Source organism: Rhinoraja longicauda, chromosome 4 (assembly GCF_053455715.1).
Source record: "Rhinoraja longicauda isolate Sanriku21f chromosome 4, sRhiLon1.1, whole genome shotgun sequence".
Classification (NCBI taxonomy): Eukaryota; Metazoa; Chordata; class Chondrichthyes; order Rajiformes; family Arhynchobatidae; genus Rhinoraja; species Rhinoraja longicauda.
In genome coordinates, this window is record NC_135956.1 from 56273273 (window position 1) to 56300145 (window position 26873).

Sequence of the window (26873 nt, forward strand, 5' to 3'; positions counted from 1 at the left end):
CAATGTTACTCAACATTGTATTATATACTGTATTAATATCTAATCAAGTCACAGAACAAGCGGCTATCCAAATTCCCAGTTTGAAAATGTTTGTTTCTCAAGGTATTGTTAAAATGTACACACTTCAATTTTTATGCACTGTGTGCTTTAATTGTGGAACTTGCTACCAAACTGAGAAACAAAGTGCAAGTACACATTTAAAGGAAATTGGATAAATACATAAGAGAAAGGAATAAAAAGATATCTTGCTCGGATTAAATGATGTAATGTGGGAAGCTTTGCTGATTGTGTGACCAGATAGATTAATTAACTGTTTCAATTTATAAATGTTGCATAATGTTTCTAATCCATAATGTTCAAACTGATAAAAGTGCTACCAATGTATTCAAGTGAATGCCTATACTGTGATGTCTAGTAAATGATGATGAGGCAGACATTTGTATGGTTATGGTCAAATTTGATTCAGCTTGAAAAGAAGAATCTTGAAGTTTCTAGATTTCGATACACTTTTTTTTTTTTGCAAGCTGACTGCCATTGATCTGGTTAATGTTGTTATTGGGTAAAATTATAATTGAACAATGGGAGGTATTCAAAAAATAGCGTAATGTGCAGACAGGCTATTACTTCTAAAGGTAAAAAATGTACTGAATTTAAACTGCTTTGTTGTCAAAGGAGGTGACATGACAGTTTAAAAGGACAAAGAATAGTGTAAATCCTGTTGCCTGAGATATACAGAGAAAATCAAAGGATGGCAACATTTTCATATGCTGCAAACTGAATGTAAATAGAAAGAATTATAAGGATGTCAAAATCAGCAAATGGTTTTAGTAATTAAATGAAGGATAAGTGAGGGTGGTGTGGGCCCTTCAATTGATTACAAAATGGATGTTTGTTCGTTTTTGCATCAAAAAATAGATGAAAAGCTAGGAAGTCCAAAAATATTGGATCAATTTGCAAAGAACATGAAAATATAGTAGTTGGGTCCAAACAAAATATTGTGTAAGTGCACATCGCTTGAAGCTAATGAATAATTCATCTTATTGATTGGTGGCATAGTGTAGTTTTGGTACAGCCCCAAAGCCCTGACTGAATTTCATATGAAATGCTGTGTGTAATTCTCAGACTACATCTCCAAAAGAACATTGGCATTGACAGGGCATGGTGAAGAATCATCAAAATATTGCACAGATAAGTTTCAACTGATGAGCGTGTAATTTGCATCTCCACGACATGGTTTAAATAGAGAGACAGTGAAGTAGAAAGAAAATTCCATTGATGAGAAGAAAATCTAGGACAAGACAAAATTTAAAACCAGAGTTAAACTATTTAATAAAGTAGTTTGAAAACATGAGCAGTATTAGAAATGTGGAACGATTTATCAAAGTTGTAGATACTACTTCATTTTAAAATTTGATATTGCTATTTGCTGAGTTCCTATAAGATAACCATGACTGGTGGATCGTGTTACGGTACAGATCAATCATGTGAGTTTAAAGATTTTGGTGCAGTCTTTTAATTTACCTCTGCAACAAACGGAAGATTTGGTATATCCCAGCATCTTTTTCGCATAGCGCTAGATGCAGGAGGAGGCTACCGAGCTCATTGGGCTCTTGCCAGCTCAAAAAGCATTCCCTCTGCTTTTTTTCCTATATTCCTGCAACCTATTTTTATCTTGCTTGTCTATCAGCTCCCACTTAATTCGTTTGCAACACTTCTACATGGGGAATTCATACTAGGTCTTTGTGACATCAGAGGAAAATGCAGTACCTGGGGAAAACCTCCAGTCAATGTGCAAACTCCACACAGATAGCGAGCAAGAATACGATTGAAACAGGATCCTTGCAGCTGTGAGGCGTGTTGTGGGTGCACTTTCTTCCCCTCAACAAAAGTACTGACAGAGGACAACAATTTAAGAATATTAATCAACCAGGATCCATCTAGCTCCAAAAACTTGGCATATGCAGCAGCCTCCCACTTAAATCAGCATGTTACCGATACAGAGGGCAAGCAGAGCTGACCCTTTGTAACAAAGTGTTGACCTTCAAAATCAGTGGGCTGTCAACTGCTATTGGATGCTTCACTTTGAACTGTTTATTCACTAACTGTCAGTCAAGAGGCTTTTATAAACCCCAATAGGCTCAATAAAAGCACATTAAAATACTAAAAATTAAGAAAGTAAAACAAGTGAACTGCTTGTGTGCATTTGCCCCTTCAAGCAAATGCTAATCACTAAAAATGAATACAGTCATGTTTTTTCTGTTAGTTAATACATCTTAGTACCTCTAAGGAGTCCATTGGCTGAATAGGCAGCCAATTGCTCCAAATCTGACCTGTGACTTCTGAGTTTCAATGCAAATGGATGTCGGAGGCGAGCTGCAGAGAAAATAGCAGGTATAGAAGCACTGGTTAATTTTCTAATGCAGCAATCATAAATGCAATATCTTAAAGTGGTGTGAGCAACTTTAATCATAGCTTTCGTAAAGGATTTGGATATTTAAAATAAAATTGTGGAGGAATAGAGCCAACGGGAATGTTGTTTGGAAGATTTGGGTATGATGAGCTGAAAGATCTCCTGTACTGTAAGAACCCTAATTGAAACCCTTTTTTTATCAGGCACCAGGGCAGAGTAACAGTACATCACTACTTATTTGTGCTGTAACATGGCAATGATTAGCTGATAGATTTTACAAAGTAAATTTTAAAGAAATAAAGATTAAAAACTATAGGGCAATCCTTGGAGAAGTATCAATGGGGATAAGTAAGTATCAGGTATAGTTTTGTGTGGGAGTGCTGCGGATGTAGGCAAAAGATTGCTAGGATCATGAGCACCATCCTCTTTGTGTTAATGAGACTTTTTTGATATTTAGTGTATACAATTGCTAACTACAGGTTCAGTTTTAACCATGTGCTCTGTACTATAAAGTTGTGAATGTAATTTAAGCTAAGGGCGGCAAGGTAGCGCAGCGGTAGAGTTGCTGCTTTACAGCGAATGCAGCGCCGGAGACTCAGGTTCGATCCTGACTACGGGTGCTGTACTGTAAGGAGTTTGTACGTTCTCCCCGTGACCTGCGTGGGTTTTCTCCGAGATCTTCGGTTTCCTCCCACACTCCAAAGACGTACAGGTATGTAGGTTAATTGGCTGGGTAAATGTAAAAATTGTCCCTAGTGGGTGTAGGATAGTGTTAATGTACGGGGATCGCTGGGCGGCACGGACTTGGAGGGCCGAAAAGGCCTGTTTCCGGCTGTATATATATGATATGATATAAGCAATTGTGAATGAAGCATTACCACAATGCATCGTGGGTTACTTGACCAGAAGTAAGGTTCTTAGTTCAGAGATGATTTCTTAAAAGTAGCAATCCGCACAATACAATACAATACAATATATCTTTATTGTCATTGTACCCAGGGGTACAACGAGATTGGGAATGCGCCTCCCATACGATGCAATAATTTAAGTAATTTAGACAACAGCAACCCAACGAAACGAAACAATTGTAACAGTTTTAGACAGGGTAAAGTGCAAGTTGATCTATGCGTTGTGGCCATCCGGCTCAGCAGGACCGGTTCATAGCAGCTATGGCCCTGGGGATGAAGCTGTTCCTGAGTCTGGAGGTGCGGGCGTAGAAGGCCTTGTATCGTCTGCCCGATGGAAAGAGTTCGAACAGACTGTTGCAGGGGTGTGAAGAGTCTTTGTGGATGCTGTTGGCTTTTCTGAGGCATCGTGTGTTGTAGATGCCCTCCAAGTCTGGTAGCTGTGTTCCGACGGCCCTCTGAGCTCTATGGACTAGCCGCTGTAGAGCTTTCCTTTCTGCCTCCGTGCAGCTGAGGTACCACACAGGGATGCCATGCGTTAGGATGCTCTCTATGGTGCAGCGGTAGAAGGTCGTCAGCAGCTGTTGGGGTAGACCAGACTTTTTCAGTGTTCTTAAGTAGAACAGTCTTTGTTGTGCCTTCTTGACCAGCGCAGCAGTGTTATTGGACCATGTTAGGTCCTCCGAAATGTGAGTGCCCAGAAACTTGAAGCTGGACACTCTCTCCACACTGTCCCCGTTGATAGAGATCGGGGCATATTCCCCGTTATGTGACCTACGGAAGTTGATGATCAGCTCCTTGGTCTTGGTGGTATTTAGGGACAGGTTGTTATCCGAGCACCAGTCCGCCAGGTTCTGCACCTCCGCTCTATAGTTTGTTTCATCCCCGTTGGTGATAAGCCCGATCACCGTTGTGTCGTCTGCAAACTTGACAATGGTGTTGGTGTCGAATGCAGGAACACAGTCGTGTGTGAAGAGGGAGTAGAGCATGGGGCTCAGAACACAGCCCTGTGGTGTGCCGGTACTCAGGGTGATAGTGGAGGACAGGTGTGGGCCCATTCTCACTGCCTGCGGTCGTTCCAGCAGGAAGTCCAGGATCCAGTCACATAATGACGAGCTGAGGCCTAGCTGGTGGAGTTTGGTGATGAGCTTGGTGGGGATGACCGTGTTGAAGGCGGAGCTATAGTCTATGAATAGCATCCTCACGTACGTGCCCTGTCTCTCTAGGTGAGTCAGGACAGTGTGAAGAGCCAGAGAGATGGCGTCCTCTGTGGATCTATTTGCCCTGTATGCAAATTGATGTGGGTCCAGTGAGTCAGGGATGCTGGATTTGATTTGTGAGAGGACCAGCCTCTCAAAGCACTTCATGACTATCGGCGTTAGGGCAACCGGGCGGTAGTCGTTCAGGTTGGAGATCTTGGCTTTTTTCGGCACCGGAACTATGATAGCCGACTTCAGGCACTTGGGGACCGTAGCCAGAGATAATGACAGGTTAAAGATCCTGGTGAATACCTCAGCCAGCTGTTCAGCACAGTCCTTCAGTACCCTTCCTTGAACTCCATCCGGTCCTGCAGCCTTGCGTGGGTTGACCCTTTGCAGAGCGCGTTGTACCTCCTGTGTGCTCAGTTGCAAGACCTGTCCCACCGCCTCGGCTGGGGTTCTTTCACTCAAGGTGGTTTTGCCAGTTTCAAAGCGGGCAAAGAAGGTGTTAAGCTCGTTGGTCAGTGCCATATCGCTGTGGGGGCAGGCAGGGCTGCTCTTGTAGCCAGTGATGTCCCTGACACCCTGCCACATGCTTCTGGTGTCCGTGGTGTTGAAGTGGTCTTCCACCCGTTGCCTGTGGGTGTCTTTGGCCCTTTTAATACCTTTGTTCAGGTTTGACCTGGCAACACTGTATGCTGAAGTGTCACCAGATTTAAAGGCATTGTTGCGTGCCCTCAGCAGGTTCTGTACCTCCTTGTTCATCAGAGTCTGGATGAGAATGTTAATTGTGTTGTGAGTACTTGGAGCCGGGCCCACCAAAACTTTGGTTGGGATGGGGAAAACACTTGTGAATAACAAGTCTTAAAACCACAAATATAAGGGACAAGAGAGGTGGATTTAAATGATGGTATGTCCATTAATGCTCATAGTGTGCTGTGGTATTAATATTTGCTAGTTATTAATCAGAGTCTCTGTCTATCCTAGTTTAAGAAGGTAACCTATTTTCGCTGGTATTTTTCTGGTATTGGTTGAACAAAGTCTCATTATAACTTTATCACTGGACTACAAGTAATATTTCATCCACAATAGTAAGGAATATACTTATGAGAAGAAATTTGGGATGATATATTTAACAGAAGCAACAAAGGCTGAGGAAATCCTGAAGAAGACATTTTTAAATAGTTTGTTTTAGCAAAAGCCAGTTACCAAGAATATAAATGCATGGCTAGAGTGAGTGGTTGGGAAAGTTGGATCATTATTTGAATCCGGGGAATACAAGGGGCAAAGAGCTGGTGTGAACATGTGCTTTATGGTTCGATAAACAAGTACGGCCAGTTCTGCTTTAATGCGATAATTGGTTTTCTAAGGAGCCCTGCATATTAAAAAATTGGGTTATAAGATCAAACTGATTGTGCAACTCTGTAGACCACACAGCATATTTCAAGGTAAATGGGCACGCTCTATTTCAGGTTTGGTCCATTCTTCAGTCTGAAGATCAGAATCTTTGCTCAAGCTTCCAGCGTCTACAATCGCTGGTATCTGTATAATTAAAACAACTGTGTCAATGGGTAACAGGGTTAGGGAATTCCAGTACCCATTTTTTCCCCCCTGCAGGTTTTTGAGAAACAAGATTTTTAATAGCTATGCTTATTTTTGTTACTACAAGCTAAAAATACCCCCCGAAAAAGTGGATGTTACATTACTAAATAGATAATCATTGCATTAGTGTGAAAATAAACAATTGCTTGTCAATATTAATGACCGCTTGCAGTGAAACCGATATGATGTCTGATCACTGGGGAGGGTTTTTTTTCCAACAGAACTTTTTCTTCTGCTTGCCATTTTCCAAAGCTACTCTGAATTAGTTTTCTAGATCTCAATTGAAATTGTGTAATAACCAATTTGGTCTGTGTAATACAAGTGATGTTCCTTCATTTATCAATCACGTTATATAAAATTCATATGGAAAATTGTGTCAGTGCAGAATTGCCTGCACTTAATGGTGTGGATTAGAAGGGGAAAAAAGATTCTGCCTTTGGCTTTTGATTGAATTACTCTGTGTATTCAATGCATAGGTGGCATTTTAAATTTCAAGTAAGATTTGTTCTCCCTGCAATAGAATCTAATAGGGCATGCAGCGTAGGTTTACTAGGTTAATTCCCGGAATGGCGGGACTGTCGTATGTTGAAAGACTAGGCTTGTATACACTGGGATTTAGAAGGATGAGAGATCTTATCGAAACGTATACGATTATTAAGGGGTTGGACACGTTAGAGGCAGGAAACATGTTCCCAATGTTGGGGGAGTTCAGAACAAGGGGCCACAGTTTAAGAATAAGGGGTAAATCTGTGGAATTCTCTGCCTCAGAAGGCAGTGGAGGCCAATTCTCTGAATGCATTCAAGAGAGAGCTAGATAGAGCTCTTAAGGATAGTGGAGTCAGGGGGTATGGGGAGAAGGCAGGAACGGGGTATTGATTGAGAATGATCAGCCATGATCACATTGAATGGCGGTGCTGGCTCGAAGGGCCGAATGGCCTCCTCCTGCACCTATTGTCTATAATAAATATATATTTTAATGGTATGTTTATTGAAGAAGATCTGAAATGTTAACATCCATTCCTAATTTGATATAAGCCATTGTCAGTTATATAGTTATGCCTTTTGTCCATAAAAATCTATCGTTAAAGCAATCTTTTGAAACTTGGAAACTTTATATACTACCAGAAAAATACGTCAGTCATATGGGTAATATGGTATTTTATTTGTCACATGTACTGAGTGAGGTACAGTGAAATAGATTTTGGTATGCAGTTCAGTACGTATCACTGTGCATAAGCACTTAGATACATATTAGATAGGCATCTCAGATATAGCAGTAGTCCACTAATACAGTATACAGCGTTGCCAGTTTGGTGCCATTTTCAAGTCCCAGTTGTTGTAGGCACACACATGTTAACAGAGAAGCGTGCTGGCGGTCTGTGCAGAAGCCGGCGAAGAAGTAACAAACCCCCTCTGCCCAGCATTCTGTTAGCTAATGTGCAATCCCTGGACAATAAATTAGATGAGTTACGTGCACGGATCGAACACCATCGAGACATTAAGAACTGCTGTGTTCTGGCGTTCACGGAGACGTGGCTGGAGACCAGCGTACCCGACTGTGCTGTCACTCCGGAGAGTTTTTCCGTCTACCGACAAGACAGAACGAAGGACTCAGGCAAGTCGAGAGGAGAGGGAGTGTGCTTTATGGTTAACTCTTCGTGGGCCATGGATGTCTGCGTTTTAACTACACTGCTCCCCGGTTCTGGAGCTGTTGACCATTAAAGCTAGACCTTTCTACCTCACCAGAGAGTTCAGTTCAGTCCTCCTTACTGCTGCTTACATCCCCCCACAGGCTGATAAATCTCTAGCTCTGGACGAACTGTATGGGATTGTAAATGAGCTGTAGAACTCCCATCCTGAGGCTGCGTTCATTGTTCTGGGAGACTTCAACAGAGCCAATATGAAGAAGGTTCTCCCAAAATACTTCTAACACATCACTTTTCCCACTGGGGGAGAGCAGACCCTGGACCATTGTTACACCCCATTCAGAGACTGTTATAAGACCCTCCCTCGCCCTGCTTTTGGTAAGGCAGATCACTGTTCCATTCTACTGCTACCAGCCTTGGAGGATATCTACAACACACGATGCCTCAGAAAAGCCACCAGCATTCATAAAGACTCCTCACACCCCTGCAATAGTCTGTTCGAAATTCTACCATCGGGCAGACGCTACAAGGCCTTCTACGCCCGCACCTCCAGACTCAGGAACAGCTTCATCCCCAGGGCCATAGCTGCCATGAACTGGTCCTGCTGAGCCTGATGGTCACATCGCACAGTGAACTGGCACAGACCTACTTGACCTTTATACTGTTTTAAATCTGTTTCTAATTTTGTTTCACTGGGTTGTATAAATTTATACTGATTAGCTAATTAATTTATTGCATTGTATGGAAGGTGCATTCCCAATCTCATTGTACCCTTGTACAATGACAATAAAGATGTATTGTATTGTATACAGGCAGAAACTAAAACAGGAAAACCTGTTTCCAGGGTTATATATAAATGGAACAATGAGGTTGATGAGGCCTTACAGGACTGCTTTGACACATATGTTTGAAGATGCAGCAGAAGGCAATATCAACGAATACACAGACTCTCTTAGGTTACATAAGCAAGTGCATCGATGATGTGGTTCCAAAAGCCACCATCTGCACTTACCCAAATCAGAAACCCTCGGTCGGATGGGAAATCCGTGCTAAACTTAAAGCACGGACTACTGCCTTCAACTCAGGCGACCTCAACGCCTACAAGATATGACCTCCGGAAGTCCATCAGGAACGCCAAGAGAGACTACAGAAACAAAGTGAAATCTAACTACTACAGCTCGGACTCCAGACGCATGTGGAGTGGATTACGCTGCATCACAGACTACAAAGGGAAAAACAGGAGCACTGTTCAGCCTACTGCATCGCTCTCGGACGAGCTTAACACCTTTTACGACCAGTTTGATGCAGGCAACACAGCGCCCACCATGAGTCCACAGGTGTGCAGGGGGACTACCACACTGTCCTTGCAAACGGCAGACGTGAGGTGGTCCTTCAAAAAGGTCAACGACCGCAAAGCTCCAGGACCGGATGGTATTCCAGGGCGGGCCCTCAGAGCGTGTGCTGATCAACTGGCAGAGGTGTTTACCAACATCCTCAACCTATTTTGAGTCATTCTGTGGTCCACCCCTCCTTCAAAGCATCCATCATCGTTCCTGTTCCAAATAAACCAGTAACCTCCTGTTTAAATGACTACCGTCCTGTCGCACTGACATCGGTCATGAAGTGCTTCGAGTGACTAGTCAAAACTCACATCTGCTCCTCTCTCCCTGACACATTGGACCCTCTTCAGTTTGCATATAGACCAAACAGGGCCACGGATGATGCCATCGCCATGGCAATACATACTGCGCTCACCCACCTGGACAAAGGTAATACATATGTGAGAATGCTCTTTATTGACTACAGCTTTATTGACTATTATTCCCTCAAAACTCTTCCCCAAGCTCCTTGATCTTGGACTGGAGACCTCCATCTGCGGATGGATATTCGATTTCCTGACGGGCAGGACCCAGGTGGTGAGAATTGGCAGCCACACCTCTTCCTCACTGATCCTCAACACAGGCACACCACAGGGCTGTGCTCAGTCCTCTCCTGTACTCCCTGTTCACACACGACTACTGCTAAGCACAGCTCAAACATCATCCTAACGTTCGCTGACGACACGACCATCTTGGCCTCATCACAGACAACAATGAGACGGCCTACAGAGAGGAGGTAAAGGCACTAAACAGCTGGTGCCAGGAAAATAACTTTCTCTCAATGTCAGCAAAACTAAAGAGATGATCGTGGACTACAGGAGACAGCGGGGGAGTGGACACCTCCCCATCCACATCGGTGATGCTGAGGTTGAAAGGGTCAGTGGCTTTAAGTTCCTCGGTGTGCACATCACTGAGGACCTTTCCTGGACACTGCACACGGACACAATAACAAAGAAGGCCCACCAGCGGCTCTTTTTCCTGAGAAGAATGAGGAAGTTTGGCATGAATGCCAGCATCCTCACAAGCTTCTACAGATGCACCATCGAGAGCCTGCTGACGGGCTGCATTACAGTCTGGTACGGGAACTGTTCTGCCCACAGCCACAAATCACTGCAGAGAGTGGTGAAGACGGCACAGCACAGCACAGCACATCACTGACAACTGTCTCCCGGCCATTCGGGACATTTTCTACCGGCGGTGCCTGCGGAAGGCACGCAGCATCAAGGACCACAGCCACCCAGCATGCAGGCTGTTCTTGTTACCGTCAGGCAGACGATACAGGAGTATGGCTGCGCGTACCACCAGACTTAAGAACAGTTTCTACCATCAGGCCGTCAGGCTTCTGAACTCATAAACACATTTCAAATCATATATGTTGATTATTTTTAATATTGTCTTTTTACCTATTTTTAATATTGTCTTTTTACCTTACTAATGTCATTTTTAAAATCTTATTTATCCTTGGAATATTACTGCTGAGGTGATCCGTTGTCTTGTCAAATACATTTCATTGTACCGTTGACCCTGTGCCAACCTACATATGACAAATAACATTTATTATTTTATTTTTTTTTTAAATTTTGTTTGAAAAGTGGATTTGGGCAGATTTTTAATTTTTTAAACTAGAAATCTTTTTGTTCATTCACAGTAGTTGAGGATATATATACGTTTAGAATTACTATTTAAAAAATATTGTTTATTGAAGAGATTTTAAACTTCCTCTTGCATTTTCTCTCATTGTAAGATAAGTGCATAGAGATGTCATTCTTGGTGCATTCTGAACAGGCAGAAAATTGATAACACCATGATTTAGACATCCTGGCCTCAATGTCTGATTTGCACCAGTGCCAAGTGGCATTACTATCAAGTGGCAGCATTCTATCTAAAACAAATTTAACTAGCTGCCCATTTAAATGTTGTATGTAAATCTCTCCTTTATTCTCTATCAAGTTTGGTAATCATGGTTGCTTCCAGGAGACAATTTATCTGAAATCCTGTTGTAGTCTGGCAATCACACCCTCATTTTAAGAGTGTTCCCTGGATAGGATTCAATTAGTTTGCATAAACCAACTATTTCAACACGGTTTGGGAAACAAATTTGGTTATGATCATCATGTTTATGGCTGAGCTTCTCCAGTAAATTAGTCAATCAGGATTGGTGGCATTAGTTTTTTTTGTTTCCAACTATTGCTCTGAAAAATGTCAGCTGAAATTTTGTTGTAAATAACTGAAGCCACATTAGCATAGAGTTCATCTAGAAACTAATATTTTTGTTATCAATTGTAGCAAACAGAAAGGAATGCCTTTTTTGTTGCTGATCTTGGGAATGTTATGAAGAAGAACATACGATGGCAGAACGTGATGACGCATGTGAAACCATTTTACTCTGTCAAGTGTAACAGCAGTCAATCTGTAATTGAAGTTCTGGCAGCTCTTGGAACAGGTTTTGCCTGCGCAAATAAGGTGATTGTTGCTATAGTTTGAGTTCACATTCTCTTGCTTTAATTTCATAGTTCTGAATTGTTCTTTATAAATGTAAATTAAATTACAATTAAAATCATGTAATTTACTAATAAATAATAATGCGCTAGTCTGATCATGTATATTTCCTCACACAGAATGAAATAACACTTGTGCAAAGCTTGGGTGTTACATCTGACAATATTATCTACATCAACCCATGCAAGCAGGTTTCCCAGATTAAGTATGCAGCCAAAAAGGGAATAAATATCATGAGTTGCGATAACGAGGCTGAACTTCTGAAAATTGCACGTAATCATCCCAGTGCCAAGTAAGTGTGTAAAGCTGACCAAAACCAAAATATTCAGTAGCCCAATCTTTAGCATAAACGAGAATATTATTTTTCCTTCGTATACTTGTAGCATTAACTGTTCAAACACTTGTCACGTTCGCAATTAAACTGTCAGATTTTAAAATAAAAGTGATTAATATATTCTTTCAAATATTTCTCTGGCTTTGACTTCAGACACAAATGAACTCCCTTTTTTTGAGGAGCTGTGTCACTTGAAGTCACCTATATCTTGCCTCCCAAATTATTATATACAGTAAAGTATTTAAGGATTATCAAATAATGCTTTACATATCCAAGAAGTTCAACATTCACTAAGCTTGAACATTTTTTGTAAATATTTTCTAGATTTTGTGAGCATTCTATATACGAACATTGCGTTATCGCATTAAACAATTGCTTTAAAAACTGCCTTTTCGATGGGCTGTTTTTGAATTGGATCATTTCAAGTTTTTATAGAGCACTGTGGACCTTCCTATTATTGGTAAAAGGCAAGAAATCCAGACTAAAGTTTTATTTTTTTTAAACCCTGATCACGTTGATATACGATATAATAAATGTTATTCATCCCAGGAGGGAAATTGGAACTGAGATAAATAGCAGTGGGAGATTGAAAATGCTTTGGCTATAAATGATTGTCACATATTTAAACAAGTTCCTTGGTTTGAAATATTTAAATCTTGTACAAATATTGTCTGGAAGATTGGCCGTTAATTTTCACAAAATAAAGTTTTAAAAAAAGGCCAATACAAAGTCTTTAATTAGATATAAATTAACTTGTTGGATACCATACCACCCAAAATATTGCCCTAACTTGCTGCAGGGCAGTTAACGACTTTACATATTGGTGGTTACAAGCAGTAAAAATCATGTCAGGTGGAAGAACACAGGAAACATGACTAACCCTGTAAAGTACTTGCTGAACTCCAGCCCCACTGTTCCTGCGATGTCAGCAGCTTTTTGAATATGAAACAAGTGGAGCAGAAGACATATTTTCCAACACTAGCTTTATTTGATGATGTTCATCCCTATGAAACTGAATTAAAATTAAATGTATTGCCTAGAAAGAAATTGATTGTAAAGTTGATGCTCGGCCTACTTCAAAATACCTGTACTGTACGGATTTGACAGTTTCATTGGATGTCTGATGCTTCTATATAACTGTAGCCTGTTTGTAGCTGATTTGCTACAATGCTAGAATTGAAAAGTGGGTTGCTCCACAATACTGCATCTATTAATGTGCATTTTGGTGGCTTGAAAAGTTTTATAATATTACACTCTGTCAAAAGGATCTGCCAAATTTTGTCTATAGCATTCAAAGCATAAACCAAAGGCAGAAAGGGTTAGAAAGAGTATTTTTCCCAAACATGCTGCGATGAAATTCCACGGACAAGGTACTGGAGGACAGGTATCTTCAAAGTTGGCATTCATTCCCCGACACCACAAGTAGCATCTTGTTACCTTCACATTGGTGGAAAACTACAGATTTCAGTCTGACTGACAGTACATGTTCTAGCCTTCTGTCAGGAATATGGGCAGCTGATTGGAATGGACTACTTCCCCACATGCCTGAACTTTGAGATAGGAATGGCTCATTATATTGCCATCTTAGTCAAGTAGCTGAGAATAATTGTAATACTAGGTGCGATGATATGGATAGATAGATCATTAATAATGTGATTACAAGTGTTTGATTTGGTAATTATAGTATAGTATACCGAGCAAGGGTTTTGCTATTTGATGTTAGAATTAGACTTGATTGGCTTAAGTGCACTATTGTTTTTCAATTCTTTTGTTACAGTGTCCAGTCAACTCTTTTGATGAAACAATTGAGTCTTGGCTTACTACATTATTTTTCTCCTCCATGTCCTTTTACGTGTAGCAACACATCTAGGCCCTAATCATCAGTTTTCTCTCCTGCGCAGGATTTGTTTTTATTTAGGTTCAGATTCAGACCTTGAAAGTGGAAGCTTCTGCCAACATAATCTTCATACTTCTGACAGTCTTCAAGCTACACATATGATGATGTAAACCAACTATGCCCCAATCATCTTCCTCTTCTCTTAGGCTCTTGGTAGACATTGCAACTGCTGATTCAAATGAAGAAAATGTGATTGGTATGAAGTTTGGAGCTACATTGAAGAACTGCAGACAGCTTTTGGAATCTGCCAAAGAACTAGGGATTCAGGTGATTGGTGTAAGGTGAGTAGTGTTTTTGTTTTTTTAATTTCCAAGGAATAGAGACCTAGTCTACTCAACCTTTCCCTATAGCTCACACCCTCTAGTCCTGGCAACATCCTCGTAAATCTTTTCTGAACCCTTTCAAGCTTGAAAATATCTTTCCTATAACATGGTGCCCAGAACTGAACACAATATTCTAAATGTCGTCTCACCAACGTCTTATACAACTGCGACATGACCTCCCAATTTCTATTCTCAGTGCTCTGACTGATGAAGGCCAATGTGCCAAAAGCCTTTTTGACACTTTATCTACCTGCGACTTGACCTTCAAGGAACCATGCACGTGCACTCCTCGATCCCTCTGCTCTACCACACTCCCCAGAGGCCTACCATTCACTGTGCGGTCCTGCCCCTATTAGATGTCCCAAAATGCAACACCTCACACTTCTCTGTATTAAATTCCATCAACCATTCCTCAGCCCACCTGGCCAATCGATCCAGATCCTGCTGTAATCTTTCACAACCATCTTCACTATCTGCAAAACCACTCACTTTTATCATCAGCAAACTTGCTAATCTTGCTAATGTTCTCATCCAAATCATTGATGTAGATAACAAACAGTAACGGGCCCAGCACCGAACCCTGGGGTACACCATTAGTCACAGGCCTTCAGTCCGAGAAGCAACCTTCCACCATGGAGGTTCCTTCCACCTCTGCTTCCTTCCATGGAGCCAATTTGCAATCCGTTCAACTATCTCCCCTTGAATCCCATGCGACCTAACCTTCCAGAGCAGCCTACCTTGTCGAATGCCTTACTGAAATCCATGTGCACAACATCTACAGCTCTGCCCTCATCGACCTTTTTGGTCATGTCTTCAAAAAAATCTTTCAGATTTGTGAGACACGACCTCCCACGTACAAAACCATGCTGGCTATCCCTAATCAGCCATTGCCCATCCAAATGCCTGTATAACCTATCCATCAGAATACTCTCTTGAAACTTTCCAACTACAGATGTTCCGTTCACCAACCTATGGTTTCCAACATTTTCCCTGCAGCCCTTCTTGAAAGGAGGCACAACATTTGCTACCTTCCAGTCTTCCGGCGCCTCTCCTGTATTTAAGGATGACTCAAATTTCAACCAAGGCTCCCACAATTTCCTCTCTAATTTCCCGCAATATCCTCAGATATTTCTGATCAGGCCCTGGAGATTTGTCTCCCTTCATACACGATAGTACCTTCAGTACTTCTTCAACAGTAACACCGACTGCTCTCAAGGAACTTCCATTGACTGCCCCAAGTTCCTCAGTCCTATTGTCTTTCTTCTTGGTAAATACAGAGGAGAAATACTCATTGAGGACCTTGCTCATCTCCGGTGGCTCCACACAGAGGTGACCGCTTTGATTCCTGAGAGGTCCCACTCTCTCTCTAGTTACCCTTCCCCTTATGTATTTATAAAATCTTTCGGGATTTTCCTTAATGCTACCTCCCAGAGCTATCTCCTGGCCCCTTTTTGCCCTTCTGATCTCATTTTTCGGTTTACTCCTTAGTTCCTGAAACTCCTCCAGGGATGCACGATCTCAGCTGCCTGTACCTGTCCCATGCATTCTTGTTTTTGACCAACTCTAAAGGGTTGCAAGTTATCTTTCCAGTGCCAGGAGTGTGAATGTTCTAAATGTACAAAGTGAGGAAGGGAAATGAATGGATACATTTGCACAGAGCTATGTTATGTAGTTTTCAATTTGGAAGGTTTTGCTTTTCCTCTTAAGTGAAACTGCATCTTTAGTATAAAAATACATTATTTCCCCCATTTCGGTCTGATCATGCTTGCCATTTAAAAAAAGTTAAATGAGTTTGGAAATGTGAGTTCATAGATAACAATGTAACTGAGACTGGGAAATACTAAATAATTGTTCCAAGGAGTGGGGGGGGGGTGGGTGGGGGGGGGGGAGGAAGAGCATAGCTCATTTGTTTACTTGGTGCCTGGTACAGAAGTGTCATTGAAAATGGTGGTTTTGATGCGATAAATGGCATTTGAAAATATTCTAGTTTTGGTAACATAGGAAAAACTATTGCGTTTCGAGAAAGAAAAGTCTTAGCTTAATTTAATGAGAATATTTTGTAAATTTTGGTGAACATCTGAAAATAAATTCAAATTAAATTTCCACATGCAGCTTGATTTATAACATTGCAATAATAGAGAGATTTGTACATTGTTCTTGTTAACCACTCTTTAAATAATTGTAGATAGACACAAAATGCTGGAGTAACTCAGCAGGACAGAGGCAGCATCTCTGGAGAGAAGGAATGGGTGACGTTTTGGGTCGTGGCCCTTCTTTAGACTGAAGAAGGATCTAGCTTCAGTTTTTTGTCTATCTTCAGTTTAAACCAGCATCCGAGGTTCCTTCCTACACTTTTGATAATTGTATTTGATGTTTTGTACTGGCAAGAAGTAAAATGTCAATAGTTGTGATTATGGGCCGGTGTATGGCCAGAGTCGTTGGTAGGAATTATGTCTAGGATCAGAGAAACATAGAAAATAGGTGCAGGAGTAGGCCATTCGGCCCTTCGAGCCTGCACCGCCATTCAATATGATCATGGCTGATCATCCAACTCAGTATCCTGTACCTGCCTTCTCTCCATACCCCCTGATCCCTTTAGCCACAAGGGCCACATCTAACTCCCTCTTAAATATAGCCAATGAACTGGCCTCAACTACCTTCTGTGGCAGAGAATTCCACAGATTCACCACTCTGTGTGAAAAAAAACTTTCTCATCTCGGTCCTAAAAGACTTCCCCCTTATCCTTAAACTGACCCCTTGTTCTGGACTTCCCCAACATCGGGAACAATCTTCCTGCATCTAGCCTGTCCAACCCCTTAAGAATTTTGTAAGTTTCTATAAGATCCCCCCCTCAATCGTCTAAATTCCAGCGAGTACAAGCCGAGTCTATCCAGTCTTTCTTCATATGAAAGTCCTGCCATCCCATGAATCAATCTGGTGAACCTTCTCTGTACTCCCTTTATGGCAAGAATGTCTTTCCTCAGATTAGGAGACCAAAACTGTACGCAATACTCCAGGTGTGGTCTCACCAATGCCCTGTACAACTGCAGCAGAACCTCCCTGGTCCTATACTCAAATCCCCTCGCTATGAATGCCAACATACCATTCGCTTTCTTCACTGCCTGCTGCACCTGCATGCCTACTTTCAATGACTGGTGCACCACGACACCCAGGTCTCGCTGCATCTCCCCTTCTCCTAATCGGCCAACATTCAGATAATAGTCTGCTTTCCTGTTCTTGCCACCAAAGTGGATAACCTCACATTTATCCACATTATACTGCATCTGCCATGCATTTGCCCACTCACCTAACCTATCCAAGTCGCGTTGCAGCCTCCTAGCATCCTCCTCACAGCTAACACTGCCCCCCAGCTTCGTGTCATCCGCAAACTTGAAGATGTTGCATTCAATTCCCTCGTCCAAATCATTAATATATATTGTAAATAGCTGGGGTCCCAGCACTGAGCCTTGCGGTACCCCACTAGTCACTGCCTGCCATTCTGAAAAGGACCCGTTTATTCCTACTCTTTGCTTCCTGTCTGCCAGCCAGTTCTCTATCCACATCAATACTGAACCCACAATACCGTGTGCTTTAAGTTTGCATACTAATCTCTTATGTGGGACCTTATCGAAAGCCTTCTGGAAGTCCAGATATAACACATCCACTGGTTCTCCCTTATCCACTCTACTAGTTACATCCTCGAAAAATTCTATAAGATTCGTCAGACATGATTTACCTTTCATAAATCCATGCTGACTTTGTCCAATGATTTCACCACTTTCCAAATGTGCTGCTATCCCATCCTTAATAACTGACTAGCATTTTCCCCACTACCGATGTTAGACTAACTGGTCTGTAATTCCCCGTTTTCTCTCTCCCTCCCTTTTTGAAAAGTGGGGTTACATTAGCTACCCTCCAATCCTCAGGAACTACTCCAGAATCCAAAGAGTTTTGAAAAATTATCACTAATGCATCCACTATTTCTGGGGCTACCTCCTTAAGCACTCTGGGATGCAGCCTATCTGGCCCTGGGGATTTATCGGCCTTTAATCCATTCAATTTACCTAACACCACTTCCCGACTAACCTGGATTTCACTCAGTTCCTCCATCTCATTTGACCCCCGGTCCCCTGCTATTTCCGGCAGATTATTTATGTCTTCCTTAGTGAAGACAGATCCAAAGTAGTTATTCAATTGGTCTGCCATGTCCTTGTTCCCCATGATCAATTCACCTGTTTCTGACTGCAAGGGACCTACATTTGTTTTAACTAATCTTTTTCTCTTCACATATCTATAAAAACTTTTGCAGTCAGTTTTTATGTTCCCTGCCAGTTTTCTTTCATAATCTATTTTCCCTTTCCTAATTAAGCCCTTTGTCCTCCTCTGCTGGACTCTGAATTTCTCCCAGTCCTCTGGTAGGCTGCTTTTTCTTGCTAATTTGTACGCTTCATCTTTTGTTTTGATACTATCCCTAATCTCCCTTGTTAGCCACGGATGCACTACCTTCCCTGGTTTATTCTTTTGCCAAACTGGGATGAACAATTGTTGTAGTTCATCCATGCGGTCTTTAAATGCCTTCCATTGCATATCCACCGTCAACCCTTTAAGAATCAATTGCCAGTCTATCTTGGCTAATTCACGTCTCATCACCAGTGATCTGGAATATAGCCAGTTTGCAGCCAGAGCCAAGATCTATAATATTTATATTCTGCAGATTATGTCATTAAGATGAAACTTGGACAGAAGCTGTTGTGTGACTCACAGGAGTGACCACTGTACGTCATTGCAGTCATACTGCAAGTGGCATTGGTGATAGCTTCCTTATTTTTGTTATCCACATGGAGTCTAGCATTGGTGTTATTAGGTTTTTTATTGTCTTTTGTACCATGACAAACTTAGTGTGCTATCCAATCAATTCATACGTTAAGTACAATCAAACCATACACCAGTCAAAATCTAATGGAAAGAGAAAAATGTCAGAGTGCAGAATTTTGTGCTACGACATTATAGCATTACAGTTTGGAAGAGAGTGCAGATTAACAAAGTACAAAGGTGGCAATTAGGTAGGTTGGAAGATAGAGACGACTCAATTTATGAGGGGACTGTCAAGTAATCTGAATAGTGGGGAAGATGCTCTTTCTGAATCTGGAGGAACCGCACCTCATATTTCACTTGGGCAGCTTACAACTCAGCGGTATGAATATTGATTTCTCCAACTTCAAGTAACCTTTGCTGTCCCTCTCCCACCCGAATACTCGACAAGTTTCACTGTCCTCCTGATCAGTTTTACTGTTTCTATGCCTTGTTGTCACCTTCCCCTCAGCCATAATTAAACCATTGTACATTTCCTTTGATCTGTCCTTTTCACACCCGAGTACCCTCCATATCTCTAGCTTCCCTCTCCCCGGACTCTGTCTGAAGAAGGGTCTCAACCTGAAACGTCGTCCATTCTTTCTCTCCAGAGATGCTGCCTGTCCCACTGAGTTACTCCAGCATTTTGTGTCTATCTTTGGTGTAAACTAACATCTGCAGTTCCTTCCTACGCATTTCATCTGAATCTGGTGGTACATACTTTTAAGCTTTTGTATCTTTTGTCAGATGGGAGAGGGGAGAAGGAGGAATGACTGGTGTAACCTAGGTTACTTTCAAGGCTACTTTCCCAAGACAGTGTAAAGTGTAGATGGAGTCGATTGGGACGTGGGGAGACTGTTTTGGGCTGCTTCCACAACTGCAACTTCTTATAGTTTTGTTCAGAGCTGTTCTCAACCTGAATTGTGATGCATCCCAATATGTGGTACATCTGTGGAAGTTGGAAAGAGTTGTTGGAGACATGGCAAAACACTTTCTTGGCTGTGCCTTCAATGTGGTTGGTCCAGGTCAAATTGTGGGTGATATTTACAAAGTTGAAGCTCTCAACTATCTCCACTTCACCATTGATGCCGACTGGGATGAGTATACCACCTCTTTTCTGGAGATCAATAACTAGTTCCTTCGTCTTGTTGACATTGAGGGAGTGGTTGTCTTGATCTCTTACTCAGCTCTTTTTATCTTCTTGTACTACATTGAGTCATTGTTTGAGATCTGGCCCACTATGGTGGTTCACCTGCAAACCTGTAAATGGAGTTAGAGCAGAATTTGGCTGCATTGTCGTAAGTGTAGCGGGACTATAGTGAGGAGCTGAGATCGTATCTTTGCGAAAGGCTGGTATTGAGAATTATCATAAGGTTGTTTTCATAATGACCCTTGGTCATTACTGGGAAAGCATGAAAACAAGTTTTGAGTTGCAGAAGATGGGAGACGAGTGCCTAGGACAGTGGTAAAATAAACATAGCACAAAAAGTAAGGAAATTTGTGTTTGGTAGATTGTTTCTTTGTTGTAACAATGCTTCTTGGCAATAAATCTTATACCGTTGGAAAGCCTGTTTATTTCCCTTTTAAATGGTGCCACATTTGTAAGGAACATGCATTTGTGGGATGAGCAGCAGAGCTGAGTATATGGGTTGCGCCCATGAAAAATTTGCCAAATCTTCTCTGCCAATGCCAAACAGCTTATTCTGCTGTTGCTATTGACTCTTGTTTTGAGCTTCTGGTACCCCCAGGTGCTGACAATCAGGTGCCTGATTGGCACCTGATTGGCAGCATCTGTGAGCATGGGCCCTGCTACAGTGGTCAGTAGGTGTCTGCTCCAAGGACCTGGATAGGGCCCGTGCGATAGGGCAACTTCAAGCTGGTGTTCCGCAAAACCAAGTTGTGGCATTATTTGGAGTGAGCCCTAGTACCATCTCCAAAGGCCAAGTTCCATATAACGGGGGATGTCAGAGACAGGCCGCGAAGTGGGCGTCCCAAGAAGACGACACCCGAAGAAGACCGTTTCCTCACCCTGTCAGCACTTAGGAACCGTAGGCTGTCTTCTACAGATTTGCAGTCAAGGTTTACAGGACGATATGGCCGACGGCTCTCTGCCCAGACAATTCGGAACAGACTGCACGCAGCCGATCTCCGGTCTCATAGGGCTGCCAGGAGGCCTGCCATGACTGCCCTTCACCGTCAGGCCCGTTTGCACTGGTGTCGGCAACACGTGCACTGGAACCTGAACATGTGGAGGAACGTTATGTTCAGCGATGAGTCCAGATTCTGCCTACGGCAGTTGGATCATAGAGTCAAAGTGTGGAGAAGACGCGGAGAACGCTATGCTGATTGCTGCACCGATAGAGTAACATCTTTTGGTGGAGACAGTGTGATGGTGTGGGGCGGCATCTCCCTCACTGGAAAAACGAGGCTTGTCATCATTGGAGGCAATCTCAATGCAGAGAGATATCGAGATGAGATTCTGCAACCAGTGGCAATCCCATATCTCCACAGTCTGGGACTGAACTCTATCCTCCAAGATGACAATGCTCGCCCCCACAGAGCAGGGTTTCTCAGAGACTACCTCCAGAATTTGGGAGTTGAGAGGATGGAATGGCCTGCCAGCAGTCCTGACCTCAACCCCATTGAACACTTGTGGGATCAGCTTGGGTGTGCTGTTCGTGCCAGAGTGACCAACACAACCACGTTGGCTGACTTGCGACAAATGCTGGTTGAAGAATGGGATGCCATCCCACAACAGTGTGTGACCAGGCTGGTGACCAGCATGAGGAGGAGGTGCCAGGCTGTTGTGGCTGTGTATGGTTCTTCCACACGCTACTGAGGCTCCTGTTTATTAAATGAATAAATTGTTAAATTGCCAATATGTCTTGTTTCTTCAGACTTCAATCATCCAATCCACCAAACAACACCGAACAAGAGTCAATGGCAGAATAAGCTGTTTGGCATTGGCAGAGAAGATTTGGCAGATTTTTCATGGGCGCAACCCACATACTCAGCTCTGCTGCTCATCCCACAAATGCATGTTCCTTACAAATGTGGCACCATTTAAAAGGGAAATAAACAGGCTTTCCAACGGGAAAAGATTTATTGCCAAGAAGCATTGTTACAACAAAGAAATAATCTACCAAACACAAAATTCCTTACTTTTTGTGCTATGTTTATCTGTAAAAAGAGTTCAAGTTAGCCAGGGCACTTTAATAATTTAACATGTTTAATTTTATTAAAAATATATATAGGCTAATAAATATCTAAATGAGATATCTAGGTTATGTACTGTAATATCTAATTGATAGGCTTGCAAAAATGAGTGAATGATTGGAACAATGACAGCAAATTCAATTTTTATTTTTTTTCAACAGGTTTTATGTTTCAAGTTCAAACAGCAATATAGAGACTTATCTGCATGCATTAGCTGATGCTCGATGTGTCTTTGATATGGCTGTAAGTATCCTGTTAATTTGTGCATTTTTTTTAAACAATCTATCTTGACAATAAACAATTTGAAGTATGCTGTTCACAGTGCAGAATTTAAACAGTAGAGGGTGCTGCTCAATAAATGATTGCTATTGAATTACAAAATATGGTCATTGTAAATTGATGGCTTATGGGTCATCTATTTGGCTTTCAAGGTATATATCAGAATTTGATACATTAAAATATAGTGAACATGGTAGCATGTGATGTATGTATGATTCCTACTTCTTTGTTCTGAAGAGTCAGATTGGAACATATTTCCCGGTCGTGACCATTGTACAATTAGCTGCCGAACAATTCAACTTATCCTTGCCTTTAGATTTTAATTTTGATCAAATTTAAGCTAATCCACTGTGATTGTCCAATATTGTTTGAAAGGAAAATTGATTAACTTCCTAATTCTTCATGTTTACTGTTACAGAAAGAGCTTGGTTTTGGCATGAATCTGCTGGACATTGGAGGTGGGTTTTCTGGAACAGATGGTGAATTGCAGCTTGAAAAGGTATGGACAATCTTTGTTTTAACATTCCAAATTTGGGATAAAATATCCTGCATGTATAATTTTATATAATAGTAATTTCCCCAAACTCAAAATCTTTGCTCGTGATTAAGTATTGGAAAACGTCTGGACTGCCCTTCACTCCACTGCTACTTATTTCATCAAATGTCTTGGAAGTGTACCTAATATTTCTCATAGATTTGGAAAAAACTAATAAACTACTTAAAAATAAACCTCTGAATAGGAGATTTGGACATCTTAGCTGATTGCACAAACCTTGCATGTAAAATGAAATGTAATAATTTAATGATGCGCAAATAATAGTGATGGGTTTGTTCTTAAAGTAATGACTATTTTTAGAGGATTATTAAGCAACCTATGGATTAATATAATGTGTAAGTGATTGTGTTTTCATTATTTTTCTCCATTTCTAGTTCTTTGATGCCATTACTCCACTCCTTGAAATTTACTTCCCATCGGAAAGTGGTATTAAAATTATTGCTGAACCCGGTAGCTACTATGTGAATTCGGCATTCACTCTAGCAGTTAACATAGTAGCCAAGAAGACTCTTGCAAGAGATTCACAGGATGAGTTTGAAGGTAATCACAAGTATTTCCACTGGGTGTCATTGTTAGTTGAACAATATGCAATTTGCTCCATTTATTCATTCAAATGATAATTATACAACATATTCCGAAGATGTCCGTAATGCTATCCCAGTGGTTGACAGCAGTCTGATAATTAGTTTGGTTTGTATATGTTTCAATTAGTGCTTTTTGGTTTTATATGCTAGAAAAAGCTAAGCACCCAACCTTGATTAACATAAAATATAGATTGAATGTAGCATTAGTTTTTGAGTAGAATTCTATTTTTCATCAAAAGTGTACTTTTATTATCAACCTAAATGTGTACTCTGTCTTCAATAATTCACTCCCAGTTACACCACTGCCCGTATTTTTAGTCTGTTGAAGTTTCACATTTTTTTGATTTTGTTTTCCCCCCTGCAGATTTGTGACACTCAAGGAAGCAGATTGAACCCATTTTAAAAACTTCAAAAGATTTAAGGATGCCAGTCACCTAATTTAGCCCCTGTTTCTTAATTCTACAATTAAGTCTACAATTTCTTAAATGCCTTTACTGATCTCAAATGATTTGTGCCCCATTCACTACCAAAAAGACAGTCCCTGGCATTCACCAGTCTGAAAGAAGTCTTTCCGAGCCTCGTCCTGTTTTTCTTCTCCTCTCTCATTGTGTATTTGTGGTATTTTTGAAGTAGGGCTCAGAGTTAACACTTTTTGAATTCACGCACTATTTGTGTTTTCTGCAACAAATCTTCTTAATACTAAGTCCTGAAAACATTTTCTAAACTTTCCTTTTAAACCTTATCCTTTGTAAAGTTGATGACTATTGGACAGTCATCCTGTCAATCTGGATTGAATTTGACTTCTTTGGAAGGATATTGTTCAAATCTACTGATCTCCAGTCTTCTGTGACTTTTATTAAACTAAACATGAATTAATAAAATTGACTGCAGAATTAATAAAATTGACTGCAGAATATTAATTATAATTTCTTCATCCCTTAGTTTCGTCCATGAATGATGAACCATTCTTCATGTATTACATAAGTGATGGTGTTTACGGCTCTTTTGTTAAGAATCTGTATCGAACTGCGAATGCTATTCCAATTCTTCACAAGGTGGGTTAATGATTTTATGAAGAACATCAGTAAAAAAAGTAATTTTATGTAATTTTCTAAAATATTAAGTACAGGTGCTCCTCAACATGATGGGGGTTACGTTCCGAGAAACCCATCGGAAACGGAAAATATCGTAAGTCGAAATGCATTTAATACACCTGATCACGTGGCCGGAAGTGAGCTGTGGCTCGCTACGGGTCGCTGCCGTTTGCACCATCGCAAAGTCGAAACATCGTAGATCGAAGCATCGTAAGGCAGGGAGCATCTTACAGTGAAACATTGATATTAAATATAAATATAGTCTAGTACAGCATTAATATAAAATGTGAACTTGAAACAGGTTGATATAATGAGAGTACTGACAGCCTCGGAATGCAAGACCTCTATGAAGTAAAAGTACTGGAAGGCTGCTATTCATTTAGCACACTCTTAGTCATATACAAGATTATCTTTGCAGATACTCTTGGTTTAAGTTATTTCAAGCATGCTTTCTGGGTAAATATGGGATAATTGTAGCTGAAAAATCATTCTGATATACTCGTTTCTCTATTAGAAACCTGTTTCAGGAGAGCCAGTATTTGCCAGTAGCCTGTGGGGACCATCCTGTGATGGGCTTGATCGGGTTGTGGAGCATTGTCTTCTACCAGAATTAAGTGTCGGTGATTGGATCATCTTTGAAAACATGGGAGCATACACATTGAAGCAGTCTACTTTTAATGAGCTCCAGAAGTTGCCCATTTACTGTGTGATGTCAACAAGCGATTGGTGAGTAACTCAAAATTAGCCTTGTTAAATTATCGTAAAGATAATCCACAGCATTAATAACTAATCACCATGCTGAAATTCAGCAATAAGTGTGCCTTTTTTAATATGTTCATCTTTGATGGATTTTCTCTTGTCTCAGGTGTTGGATGCAGGAAGTTGGTTTAACCTTGGAAACATCTGTGAAGAACTCCTCGTGTGTGTCTTCTTGTTTTCAGTTCAGCCGGGAAGGTGGTTTTCCAGCTACTAGTTTGTCTGGCATCAGTGCTTAAGTTATGGAATTGCAGTTCTGTTCAGTCGCATGTCTGGTTGACATTCCAACATGGAAGGAAACCAGTGGAACAAGCCTGCTTTCTTAATTTTTGTTAAAATTTTAACTTGAACACTTGAAATAGTTAATCGGGACCAGGCAGAAATCGGCTAGAATAACTACAAGTGGTCATGTGGAAAAAATTAACATTTTAACCATCTGAAATGAAGCCTGTGAGTTGATGTAACTTTTTACTTTCTCCCCCCTCCCTTTCCCCCCACAAACCAACAATAAAATATGCAACAAAATGGATGACTTGGAAGAGGTGGAAACCTTTCACAAGGTTCCCTGCTTAAACAGTTTACATATTCACAATTTTTATACAGATATTCTTGTTATAGATGTCTTGAGGTTTTCATTTACCCATTTAACAGAATAACCTGAAAGATTTGATGTGTAAAATGTTTAGGATGTGTAAAATATGTGCTTCATTCTGTAGTTTAATAAATGTAAAATTGCAGCAAACTTTATATGATCTATTGTCCCTGTTATTGATTTCCAATAAAATTATATAGCTTCATTTTGGCTCTTTGTTAATTGAGCGCTGTTTAAAAGCAGAATATGCCAAAGCTTGTTGAATAACAGAAATCTGAAATCTACTGCTCATTTTAAATTATTGCTGCACAAAGCACTACCTGAAAGGCTGTGCGAACTGAAAACTTAAGTTCCTCTTATGATTTTTCTTGTTAATGGAATTGGATAAATGTAAAGCAACCACAAACAGCAGATAAGAATCCAAGCTGGCCTACATGTTCTGCTTAAGGTATTCTTAAGCACTTGTATACTTGCTTTGATAAAACATATTTTTATATATAGACATCTTGGTGTTTACCTTTGTAGACGGTAGGCTTGACTTCTTACTACTTTATCTGAGATTTTTACTGCTGTGTTTAAAAGCTGTAAGTGCAGAGCTATTTTTCTGGATGTTTTTTGTGACCCGCATTCACAATTATTAAGTTGACTGCAGATGAAATATTAATCCTTTCCAAACTAAAAAATCCAAGCCTTGGTATACTTGAAATTGCAGGCTTCTACACATTAGATACTTATAGCCAGTGTGTAGGAA

The 26873-nt window shown here is 41.0% G+C and overlaps 1 protein-coding gene across 2 annotated transcripts in view; it reads left to right on the top strand.

Moving 5' to 3' along the window:
• The window catches only part of LOC144592775 (antizyme inhibitor 1-like), a 49107-nt gene extending 22780 nt beyond the window's left edge, over nt 1-26327 (top strand). For both annotated transcript variants that reach the window (XM_078397763.1, XM_078397764.1), the window contains 9 exons: nt 11428-11604; nt 11760-11932; nt 14018-14152; nt 22423-22504; nt 22959-23039; nt 23471-23636; nt 24623-24735; nt 25289-25500; nt 25640-26327. In XM_078397763.1, coding sequence (XP_078253889.1) covers nt 11428-11604; nt 11760-11932; nt 14018-14152; nt 22423-22504; nt 22959-23039; nt 23471-23636; nt 24623-24735; nt 25289-25500; nt 25640-25769 — 1269 coding nt within the window. In that variant the 3' untranslated portion in view covers nt 25770-26327. The remainder of the gene's footprint in view (nt 1-11427; nt 11605-11759; nt 11933-14017; nt 14153-22422; nt 22505-22958; nt 23040-23470; nt 23637-24622; nt 24736-25288; nt 25501-25639) is intronic.
• The last annotated feature ends 546 nt before the right edge of the window (nt 26328-26873 follow it).